General features: G+C 38.0%; 3 protein-coding genes across 3 annotated transcripts; 2 read left to right on the plus strand and 1 right to left on the minus strand.

Annotated features, from left to right (window-relative positions):
• Window positions 1-43: 43 nt before the first annotated feature.
• LOC105801078 (probable receptor-like protein kinase At5g24010) lies at window positions 44-2,899 on the plus strand. Its single transcript, XM_052623007.1, has one exon. It carries the CDS (start codon window positions 219-221, stop codon window positions 2,721-2,723), a length of 2,505 nt encoding a protein of 834 aa, XP_052478967.1. The 5' UTR covers window positions 44-218; the 3' UTR covers window positions 2,724-2,899.
• A 174-nt stretch (window positions 2,900-3,073) lies between these two features.
• Window positions 3,074-6,186, plus strand: LOC128034529 (probable receptor-like protein kinase At5g24010). The gene has a single exon (XM_052623006.1). It carries the CDS (start codon window positions 3,260-3,262, stop codon window positions 5,792-5,794), a length of 2,535 nt encoding a protein of 844 aa, XP_052478966.1. The 5' UTR covers window positions 3,074-3,259; the 3' UTR covers window positions 5,795-6,186.
• Window positions 6,187-6,702: 516 nt separating this feature from the next.
• Window positions 6,703-8,113, minus strand: LOC105803973 (uncharacterized). The gene has a single exon (XM_012636447.2). The coding sequence runs from the start codon at window positions 7,651-7,653 to the stop codon at window positions 6,886-6,888; it is 768 nt and encodes a 255-aa protein (XP_012491901.1). The 5' UTR covers window positions 7,654-8,113; the 3' UTR covers window positions 6,703-6,885.
• Between the last annotated feature and the right edge of the window lie 4,506 nt (window positions 8,114-12,619).

A 12,619-nucleotide genomic window follows, 5' to 3' on the forward strand; every position in this document is an offset into this window, starting at 1 on the left:
ACTTTTCCACTAGTTTTAGGATTTTTTATGTACTTAAATACTACAAGAACCAAAAACAAGAAAAAAATTCATGAATCCTCCTCCATAAATAAGGTCAACCAAAGTCTTCCCTTTCCATCTGCCCCTCCCTTGGTCATTATTGTTATTCATTGCAATTGATTCCTGATGCTTAGACATATACTTATAGCTTCCAGTATACAGGGAACAAACCAGTTTCAATGGAAAAGTTGCTCTTCCTTTACTTACTCTTACCTTTGTTTCTAACACTCCAGTTTTATCCTGTTCCAATTCTGTCCCATCCTTATAATTTTCCAGATAAATTCTTCATCAACTGTGGGTCGGGTTCTAGTTTGCCACAATGCGGCAACAGGAAGTTTGTTGGTGACAAGAATCCCAATTCCTTCTCTGTTGAAATCAGCAAATATGTCCAAGACACTAACCAGTCCACAACAGAGTTGTCTCTCTACAAAGCAACAAGGTTTTACAGATGCCCATTTTCGTATGAGTTCGACATCACTGACAAAGGCCTGCATGCGGTACGCCTTCATTTTTTTCCATTCTTGTCCAACAAGGCTAATCTAGCTGATGCTTTATTCAATGTTTCTGCTTCCAATAAGTCTCTGGTATCCAATCTCAGTTTCAGAAACATTACTTCTTTCCCTTTGATCAAGGATTTCTTGGTGCCTATCAATTCAGCCAGCTTTAGAATCTACTTCATCCCTGCATTTAGAACATCTTTTGCTTTTGTGAATGCTATAGAAGTTTTTCGTGTTCCAAATCTTAAGGACAACCGAATTCATGTTACTTCAACAGGAAATAAGGGTCCTTTCAAAGGCTTGACCTTTCAGGTACTTAGAACAGTTATGAGGGTTAATGTTGGGGGTCAATCAATTAGTGACCAAAGTGCTGCGGCATCAGTATGGTTAGCTGATGATGACTATATATTTATTGGAAATTCATCAAAAAGGTGTACCTATCTGCAGAATGGTAAGGTAAACTATGTTGATGAAGAAATACCTAACGAAAACTTTACTCTAGCATCTGAAAACTTAGTTCCAAAGGCTGTTTATATGTCTTGCAGAAAAGTAATCTTAAATGATGGACAAGCATCAAATTCTACTAACATTACTTGGCATTTCAAAGTCAGTAAGAATGCCCGTCATCTTGTTCGGGCTCATTTCTGTGACATTATTGCTCCGGGGGTTAACACAGTGTATTTCGGTCTCTTTATATACAGCAAGTACAAACAAGAAATTAGTCCTAATGAGGATTCTGGTTTTACAGCAATTCCATTCTACTATGATTTTGTGGTTGACTCGGGTGATTCTGACTTTATTGGTATTAGTGTTGTCCTTGGGGAGGAGTTAGCGACAGATATATATGCTTACCTGAGTGGACTCGAGATCATGGAGTTTATCAAAGAACCAGGCTTGGAACTAGAAATAAGGCAACCAAAAGGGAAGCGTGCAATATTTATCATAACCGGTTCAGTCGTTGGGTTTCTTGTTATCTGTGGCTTGTTGGTGTTCTCCTTGTTGTGCAAGACTTCGTATGGTGTCCGTACCCTTCGTTTTCTAAGAATGAGCTCTTATCTTGGAACAGGCACAAGATCTGTCAATCCCCCTCAGTTAAATATGTCTTTTGCTGAAATAGTAGAGGCAACAAAAAACTTCGAGGCCAAATTGCTGATTGGGAAAGGAGGCTTCGGTAAGGTTTATAGAGGAACTCTACGGAATGATCTCAAAGTGGGAATGAAAAGAAGCGAGTCAAAACATGGTCAGGGCCTTCCAGAATTCCAAACTGAGGTTATGGTTCTATCCAGGATTCGACATCGCCATCTTGTTGCCCTGATTGGATATTGCAATGAAGGGCCTGAGATGATACTGGTGTATGAGTTCATGGAGAAGGGGAATCTCAGAGACCATCTTTACAAGTTGCATCAGAATCTGGAGAAATCATCTATATTATCTTCATTGACATTGAATCAAAGGCTTGAAATTTGTATCGGAGCAGCTGAGGGTCTTCATTACCTCCACACCAGTTCAGATGGAGGAATCATTCATCGTGATGTTAAGTCCACAAACATATTGCTTGATGAAGGATATGTAGCAAAGGTTGCGGATTTTGGCCTTTCCAAATCAGGTCTGCTTGATCCAGCTGAGCGCAGCATAGGCGTAAAAGGCAGCTTCGGTTATCTCGATCCTGAGTATTTTAAATGCCTTCAGTTCACGGAAAAATCTGATGTTTATTCATTTGGTGTGGTACTCCTGGAAGTGCATTGTGCTAGACCAGCTATCCTTACCTCCCAAAGGATGGAAGAAATAAATTTAGCTGAGTGGGGATTGTCTTGGTTAAAAAAAGGGGAACTTGAAAAGATTATTGATCCTTCAGTGGCAGGCCAGATTAATATTAATTCACTGAGGAAATTCAGTGAAATAGTTGAGAAATGTCTGAAGCCCACTGGAGCCAACAGGCCTACAATGCATGATGTCTACTGGGACTTGAAATACACATTGCAGCTACAGCAAACTGCAGTGTGCCGAGAGCCCCACGAGGACAGCGCCATAGATCCTTCTCTGGACTCATCATCACCAACTTTTCAGCATTTACCATCAAACAGCTTCCCAATGGAGAAAGATTATGTGCCTATGGAAAAGGATGATGGTTCTGCCACAACATCTAGTGGAGTCTTCTCCCAGCTGAAGATTGATGATGGCAGATAGTCCTTTGCCTAGTAATTTGTCTGTTCTATCACTATGTTGATGTTGAATGTATATTGTTTCTAAGACTTTCATTGAGTTCACGCACATTTGTATTAATACAGCCTTATTTTCATGTTGTGTATGTGTAGTGCAATTCTGTCCAAAATTATCAACTCTAGTGGGTGATATTCAAGTGATGTTTTTGAATGTAAAAGCAAGCAATTTCTAGGAAACTGGTTTTTGCTAATCCCTTATTTTCAAACCAACTAAAATATCAGGGATTAAACTACAAATACTAATGGGGTCTATTGCATCAAGGAATAAAGTTAAGAAATGAAAGGTTCTGGGGCCAAACCGATCTTATCCTTGATTCCAAGCTTTTCCAGGGCATTAAATAATTTCTCTCTAACAAAAAGCAATTCAACGTCAACTAGAAATCTCTTTTCTAAACGGTGGCAATGCACGTTTATCACTTAACTTTAATTCGTCCAACCAGCATTCTCTTATACACTTCCCTTCACTGTGAAAGTTTCAACAACCCAGATCTCTTGTGAAAAATGCTCAACTCTTTAATGGTTATGTTCTCACTTCTTCCACTACTCTTGTTTTGTTCACTCTTTCTTCTCTCACCAGCTGAGCCTGCAGCTGTTGATGATACCTACACCCTTCCATATGAATACTTCATTAACTGTGGATCAAAGTCCAGAGTGACCTTTGGAATCAGGAACTTCACCCAAGACCGAAATTTGGGTCCCTTCTCATGCAAAGGAAGCAAACCTGTCCGAGACACTAAATCTTCAGCTTATACACATTTGTTATATCAAACAGCAAGAATATTCAGACACCCTTGGCCTTATAAGCTTAGAATAAGCCGAAGCGGCACGTACCTGGTACGACTTCATTTCTTTGCTTTTTCATCATCATCTATCATCTTGACGGATGCTGTGTTTAACGTCACTGCTAAAGCTGAGTCTGCTGATGCTGATGCCTCAGCTCCATGGTTCTTACTGTTGTCAAAGTTTAAGATGAAAAATAGTAATGAACCACCAGTAGTTAAGGAATTCTTGCTTAGAATTGGAGCTGGTGAGTTTGTGATCTACTTCGTACCTTCGGGAATATCATGTTTGGCTTTTGTAAACGCCATTGAAGTCTTTCTTGCACCCACTGGCTTCATCCCTGATAATGCCGTACGCATCAATTCCTCAGGGATTAAAGGCAATTACAGCGGTTTGCTTTCTAAACTCTTGCAGAAAATTTATAGGATCAATGTTGGAGGTCCCAACGTCACAGAGAAGACTGATACACTTATGAGGCATTGGATAGCAGATGACCAGTTTTTGCTCCTTCCAGGCTCTGCTGAAAACAAGCAAATCAGCTATGACCAACTAGAATTTGAACGTGGAGCTAATGGTTCAACTAAGTATATCGCCCCAGAGGATGTCTATGGGACTGCCAAAGAGTTGAATCCAAAATTTTCAAATATTACTTGGCGTTTTAAAGTCGGTGAGAATGCCAGGTACTTTGTTCGGGCACATTTCTGTGATTTCATTAATCCCTCTCTTAGTTATCCTGGGCTCAATCTCTGTATCAATGAAAAATTTTGTGAGTGGATAAGTCCAAATGAGGCAGTTAATCAGCTGACAGCTCCATTTTATGCTGATTTTGTTGTTGCTTCTGGCAAAACTGGAAATATCGACATAACAGTCGGTCCTCATATAAATGGTACAAGTGAAACTGCTTTTTTGAATGGCCTTGAGATTATGCAGCTAATGGAAAACTCGTATTCATCTTTCGTGCCGCCCAAGCCCAGAAAGAAGATTCTGGTCGTTATAGCAGTTTCACTTGGTCTGACATTTGCATTCATTATAATGGCGGTGGTGATGGTTCGTCTAGTTTGCATGAAAGAAGATCGGGATACAACTCCGCGTTTGCCATCTTCTTTAGCTCTTCTTGGATACGGCAGTGGAAATGACATGTCAACTGGTAGAACTGCAGGTCTTAGTCTGTGCCTTGAACTAAGGATACCCTTTGCTGAAATACAGCAAGCAACACAAGATTTTGACTTGAAATGTTTCGTTGGTGAGGGTGGATTCGGTAAAGTATACGAAGGAACACTTCGTGGCGAGAAAGTTGCTGTTAAACGGAGGGAACCAGGACACAAGCAAGGTCTTGCAGAATTCCAGACTGAGATAATGGTACTTTCTCAAGCTCGCCATCGTAACCTTGTTTCCTTGATTGGATACTGTGATGAAAAGTCTGAGATGATATTAGTTTATGAATTCATGGAAAAGGGGAATCTTAAAGATAATCTTTACGACAAAGATGGCTGTTCTAAACAAAATGGATTGTCATGGGAGAAAAGACTTGAAATCTGCATTGACTCAGCAGCAGCCCTCCATCACCTGCACACAGGTTCCCCTGTGAAAATTATTCACCGAGATGTCAAGTCAACAAACATCTTGCTTGATGAAAATTACACAGCTAAAGTATCTGATTTTGGTATTTCGAAATCAAGAAGTCCTGATCATGCACTGGATAATACAGGTGTAAAAGGTAGCATTGGCTACATCGATCCAGACTATTTCATGTCTTTAGAGTTGACAGAAAAGTCCGACGTGTACTCTTTTGGAGTGGTACTTCTAGAAGTTCTTTGTGCTAGACCAGCTATTATCAACTCTCCTCAGAAGGAAGAGGTGAACCTAGCAGATTGGGGCTTGCACTGCCTAAAGAAACGGCAACTTGAAAAGATTATTGATCCTTTCCTGGTGGATAAAATAAACTCAAATTCATTGAGAAAATTTGGTGAAGCAGTTCAGAAGTGCTTGGAGGCAAAGGGTAGTGAGAGGCCTACTATGAGCGATGTTATGTGGGACTTGAAATATGCATTGACTCTACATACAGGAATAACCAGAGAAGAGCCTGATGAAACCACAACAAATGCTTCATTGCAATTTGGGTTACCTGTTCTTCTCCATTTACCAACTACTAGCTTCCCAGGAGAGGAAAATGAACAGTCCATAGTAGCTAACAGTGGCTCAGAGAAATCTGCTAGTGAAGTGTTCTCCCAGGAGAAGTTTGCTGGTGCCAAATAATCTCCATTAATTCAAGCTAACAAATATGATTGCTGCAGTTCCAGAGAAGTGTGTTCCTCCAAATAACATCACTCAGCTGCTGGTAATCTTTTGAATGTCAGAATAATAATCTTCTTGTTCTTAGGTTTGTTTTTAGCCAGGAAGATTTCGTTTCCTTAAATTGTATGCTTGACTAATATAAGGGCATTTAAAAGCTGCTATGAATCTGAATGACCAAGACATGCAGGTTTCTATATGAACACCAGCAAATAATCGAGGTTCAATGTGAAAACAAAATCAATCAGGTTCCTCTTCTGCTTGTTGATGGATGATGTTGGTCATGTATGAAGTGCTTGTAATATAAATATCCAAGCAGTAAATGGATGTTTACATATGATTTGCTTCCATTTAAACCTAGTCTTCTAACTTGTTGATCCAGGCAGGGTTTTCATAAAACCTCTCAAGCTAAAGTTAAATTCTAACCTCAGTACTTACAGAGTTTCAAAGTTGATTATTCACCGGACTCACATGATTCGAGCATCAAGTTTCAAGTTTCATTAATGGTTTTTGTTTCCTTCCAGTCACTCACAGGAACTTATTGAATCCCAAAAGTTCTCTGCAAAATCAAAAGGTCTTCAATATCAATCATCATATACAACAATGACATGTCAAATTCAGAAAGTCTTACTGAGATTAAACTGTACCAGGAAACGATGGCGGCTGAATATAACCTTGAGCCAAGTCCAACTAACATATCCATGAATCTATGACAAAGGTCATGTAAAACCGGCTTTAGGAGATGATTGCTTGAATAGCAAGAGTTTTGGTTTTTCAGAAGCATCAAGATGACATGAGATTGCAGATGGTTAATTAATAGTTAGCTGAGTTATGGATTCTTAGCTTCAGACCAGTGACCATGGGCACAAAACTAACAATATCCAAAATATTAATAATTATAATAGTAATGCAGCAAATTCTAGACGCTCATATGGTCTGAAAACAGAAGATGTGAAAAATACCAGCTGGTAAGGTAACCGGCAAGTACTATCTATAATCACATATTTATTAAATGGTTAAAACAAAACAATGCACAGATGGCAAACAGCATTTCCTTAACAAGCTGAAGCTGACTTCTCTGAACAAAGCAGTTCCTTGACCGCCACCAGGTCAGGAAGAACAATAGCACCGGATTTTCTCCACTCCTCAGCATCAGGAGTTCTGAACCTATCCAATAACAAGGCATTCATCCCCACACTCCTTGCTGGTACATAATCTTTGCGCATGCTGTCACCAATGTGCAGAGTCTCTTCTGGAGCAATATTTCCAGCCCTTTGAAGAGCAATCTCGTAGATCCGGGGGTCTGGTTTCTCTACACCTTCAAGACCAGAGAACACACCAAAGTCCCACTCTGTTCCCTGGTTCAAACCCAAGGCTGGAAGAATCACATCTTGGTACCGATATTCAGCATTGCTTATAATCCCCACTTTAATACCCTTTTCACGAGCCCATCTCAGGAAGGGTTGTGAGTCCGAAAATACCGTATAGGGTGCGGATGAGCCAAAGGAAGCATATATGCGTCTAAATATCTTCTCAAATGTCTCCTCATCGTACTCGTATCCTGCTCTGACAAATGAATCTCTAACACAAGTTTTCCACCAAACAATGTTAGGCATTTTTGCTGCAAACCCAAAACACGGATACTTGTTCACCATCTCTGTATACGCAAGCTTGAAACCTTGATGCACGCGTTTATAGTCGGGGCATGGCAACCCAACAGATTTGGCTGCCATGCAGTAGTAATCACCAAGCTCCCCTTTATAAGCTATGAGAGTCCCAGTAACATCCACAGTGATACATCGCAATCTGGATAAAAGGGACATTGCAATAGCAATGGCGCAGATCCAAAAATGTAAATAAAGAAGATTTAGATACCTATAGGATGTTTTGATTGGCCCAATCCTCAATCAAACGGAGAAATTGAGTAGAATCTGGATGAAGTGTCGGAGGGCTGAAATCAGAAATTGCCGCTGTTTTGTATTAGCTTCAGCTTCGCCTCAACTACTAGTACTTCCCTTCCTTTTAATTTTCTCGCAAAACTCGGATCTCAGCCAACGACTCTCTCTAAAATGCCAAACCCAACACGAAAACTGTAATTTCTTTTTCCCTCTTTATTATTTATATAAATTAAAAATTGATAATGAAATTTGAGCAGGCAGTGTGTAAATATCAATGAAATTAATACTAGGTTTTGGTGCAAAAAGTGCAAATGGAAGTGTGCAAACGTAATACCAATGGCAGTACCTAGATATTGGAAAACAGCGACAAAAACCATGGACGGTTTAGGTTTTTAGTAAACCCACAACAAAGAACTTGTATTTGAGCCTAAAGGGAAAATATGTCATCATGGGTTGGGCTACCCGCCTGGCCCGATGGTCCGCCCAAAAAATAGGAAAGTTCGGGTAAAAATATAGGCCCGAAATATGAGTTTGGTAAAAAATGAGGCTCGTTTAGAAAACAGGTCGGGCTTCGGGTAAAACTTTTTCAGCCCGGCCCGGCCCGAATTATATATTAAATATATATTTTTATTTTTAATCAAATATATTTTTATTTTATTATTAATTTGGCTATTATTTTAGTTCTAATTTGTTTCAATTTTAATATAACCACTTTTTATTATATTTTTAATTTGTGTATTGTTTTAGGAATTGTTTTAGTCTCATTTTTTTTATTTGTTTTAATATTTGTTTTAAAATTTTTTATTTAATGAAATAAGCTAAAAAAATTTAATATGGGTCGGGCCGGGCCGGGTCGGGCTAACAATTTTCTTTCCGGCCGGGTTTGGACAAAATTTTAGGCCCGTTTTTTAGGCCTAGGCCCAGGCCCAACCCTAAATATAGGCTTAAAAATTTATCCAATCTCGGCCCGAACCCCGCCCGGCCCGACCCATGGTCACCTCTAATCTAGATTTACATTTCTTAAATCTATTTTTCTCACAAAATTTAGTACTAGGATTTATCAAATTTTGATGCTTGAAATCTAAAACCTATAGTATCTATACATGACTATTATTATTAATTTTACATTAATTCGTTGAGTTCAAGAATACTTCCTTACCCATGAATTTATAATTTTAATAATCAATCATTTATCCTAATTTTTATTCTTAATTAATAATTTAATATATATCTTTTAATGATATATACTATAAAACAAGGTACTGATACGAGTCAAGGAGGTGACACTCAATGGGTTGTTTTTCCTAGTGGTCCAATCACTCAAAGCAAGGCACGACAATTAAAATCAAAGATGAATGCTTTTGTCCAAGACTTTGTTGCTACAAATTTAATTCATCATGTTCGTGACATTGACAAATACGGGAATGCAATTCACTGGACCAATCTTGGAATAGTGAAAGCCCATAAATTGGTGGATTAATCTTTTATGTATCTTATTATTATTATTATTTACTTAATTCTCATTGGTTGGGACACATCATTTATGAGTTAAGTAATTTTATTGGTTAGGTTATTATTTATTTATTTTCTTAGATAATTTTAAAGAGTTTTATTAGGATTCAATTACTCTTTAAAGAGTTTTTATTAGAATTCAATTACTCTTGTAATTTGCCTATAAATAGGCTTGTTTTCTACACATTGGAGGATATAAAAAAGAGAGTATTTGTTTTCTTCCAAATTTGTGTGAGGCAAATTTTTGAGAGTAGAGTGATTCTTCTCTTGCTATTTAGTTTAGAGTTTGTTACTTTCGAGGGTATTTCGGAGTTACAAATATTCAAATTTCTTTCCTGTTCATCGGTGTTTCTAGAGGTTCTTCTTCTAGGGGTTTCGTAGGGAGCTGCTCAATCATTGGCATTTTTGGTTGCAAGTTAACCAAGGGTTCCATAGGGCAAATCTATCCTTTTTATTATTATTATTATTATTATTATTATTATTATTATTATTATTATTATTATTTAACTAATTTTATTTATTCTCGTTTTTATTTCTAATTTGTGTTTCTCTTGTGTCTAGATCCGGGGTTTCCGCATCAGTTGGTATCTGTTTCAGGCCATTCGGTGTTATTTTTTAAGCTAAAATCAAATCTGAAACGAGTCAAATACCAAAAACACTTTTCATCGGTCTCGTCGATTCTCTTTTTTTTGAAGTTTGTGTTTATTCTCCTCTTATTCTTTAAAAAAAACAGAAAAAAAAGAAGCAAAAAGCGCAAAAAAAAAGTTGCCTACCTTTCATACGTAGGTTTCTTCTTTTCCTATTATTGTTATTATTTTTATTTTTATTTTTCCCAAAATTGAATTTTTTTTCCTTCTTCTTTTCTTGACTCAAATATAATTAAAGCTTCAATTTTTGAAAATCTTAAAACACCAAACATTTCCAATTTTTTTTTAATTTGGGTAGAGTTTTCTTAAGTTTTCTTCTTATTAAAGCTTTTCTTTGACTCTAGAGTTAGGGATCGTTGCAGGTCTACGTTTTTTTTTTGTTTCTCTTACACTTTCTAACCATTTATTTCTTCTTGTGTTAGCAGATATTAAAGGCACGCACATTCCTTCATCCGTGTAGCCTCCATTACAAATTGCCTCGTCAAGTTTATTGGCCTCTTAGAGCAATTAGGGTCTTCATTGTTTCTTTGAAGTTTGCACCTCCGTTATTTGATCTTGATTAGTAACCCTCTCCAAACATATTTACAAGTTTTGAATCATTCAGAGAGTTATTCTTTTGAGAGCTAACAAGTGAGGTTATTATTATTTTTTCTTTCTTATTCCTATTTGTTTGATCTTTCACAGATACCATGCCGCTCACTAGATCCCAAACTAGTAAAAATGAAGAGGATGAGCAAAAAAGAGAGAACGATCCTTTGGTCGAGTTGTTACAAAAAGAGATGAAAAAGTTGCAAACTCAATTCGAACATCACATGAACCAGATGTTACAAGAGCAAAGGGAGTATCTTGATGCAAAACTTACAACTCAAGAGAGATACATTGCCGATAATTACAAGAAGTTGAATGAAGCCTTTATAAGCCGATCAAATTCGCGCGATCGAACTTTTAAACGAAGGGAGGACCATGTTTTTGATGATGACTTTGAGTCCGAGTATGTACCTAGAGAAAGGTTGGAATGAAACAATGACACCCCCAAACCAAAATTTCCTTCTTTCTCAAGGAAGAATGATCATGATGCTTACCTTGATTGGGAGGAAAAGATGGAAGCAATCTTTGCTTGTTACAACTACTCTGATGAGAAAAAAGGTAACATACGTTGTCGCTAAGTTCATTGATTATGCACTAACATGGTGGAATCAATTATGTAAAAGCAGGATTCTTTATAGAGAGCAACCTGTTACTACTTGGGTTGAAATGAAACGCATCTTGCGAAAACGGTTTGTTCCACCATACTATTATCGAGAACTCCATCAAAGACTCCAACATCTTGTTCAAGGAGATAGATCTGTGGATGACTACTACAAAGAGATGGAGACTATTCAGATTAGAGCCAATCTTGTTGAAGAGGCTGAGGTGACTATGGCTAGATTCCTTGCCGGCCTAAAGCCTGAGATTGCAAATCGAGTTGAGTTACAACACTACATGGATGTTGAAGAGATGCTTCAAACCGCACTCACCATTGAAAAGTAATTACGAAAGAAAGGGACAACGAGGGGTGCTAGTTCAGTTTCTAATCCTACTTGGAGAGGAAATTGGCAAAAACAAGATGATAGATTATGGAATGGGAGAGATGCACGGTTCAAGCCAAATGAGCCTAGAACTTACTCCAAAGATAGAGGTATGCCTAATTCATTTAAAGGTTCTACTTCTACTAATCGAGCTCCATCTTCTTCTTTTACTTCTCCTAGTGCCATTAAGCAGCCAAAAGGTATTACTTGTTTCAAATGCCAAGGAAGGGGTCACTATGCTCGAGAATGCCCTAATAAAAAGTCACCGGTGATTCGAGAAGATGGCGAGGTTAATTTTGAGTCTGATAACGAAGATAAGATGCCTCCTTTGGAAGATGCTGACTCATGATGAGTATGAAGAATACTTGGAGTATGGTGAGAAAACACTTGTTGCTCGAAGGGCTTTAAATGTCCAGTTTAAAGAGGAAGGGCGCGAACAAAGAGATAACATTTTCCACACAAGATGTTTGATTGGCGGACAACCTAGTTCATTGATCATCGATAGTGGAAGTTGCACCAATGTGGTGAGTTCTTCCCTTGTTGAGAAACTTGGCCTACCTTGTGTGAAGCATCCAAGGCCATACCGCTTGCAATGGCTGAATGATAGTGGGGAGGTAAAAGTATCTAAACAATGCTTAGTTTCATTTTCCATTGGTAGATACTCTGATAAAGTTTTGTGTGATGTTGTTCTAATGCAAGCTGGGCACATATTACTTGGACGGCCATGGCAGTTTGATCGACGAGTAAATCATGATGGTTTCCTTAACCAATATACCTTTGTGTTCCTCGGAAAGAAGTTTACTTTGGCTCCACTTTCTCCTCAAAAAGTCTACAATGATCAACTCAAACTTGCTAGTGAGATGGGTAAGGGAAGTGAGGTAAAATCATTAAAAAAGGCTGAGAGTAAAAAGGCCCTTAGTGTTAAAAGCCAACTTAAAGGCCCAACATTGGTAAGTGATTGCACACACAAGTCACGAGATGAGAGAGTGAGTTTATTCACTAGGTTTCGAGATATCAAATTTGCTCTTTGTACAAAACAAATATTTGTAATTATTAGGTTTAGAGAAAACTTTGTTTTGACTAACCCTAATACACATTTTCCTAGTTGTTTTGTTGATCTTTTGCAGGATTTTGAGGATGTATTTCCTTCTGAAATGCCTAAGG

The sequence above is a fragment of the Gossypium raimondii genome, chromosome 11, assembly GCF_025698545.1.
Source record: "Gossypium raimondii isolate GPD5lz chromosome 11, ASM2569854v1, whole genome shotgun sequence".
Classification (NCBI taxonomy): Eukaryota; Viridiplantae; Streptophyta; class Magnoliopsida; order Malvales; family Malvaceae; genus Gossypium; species Gossypium raimondii.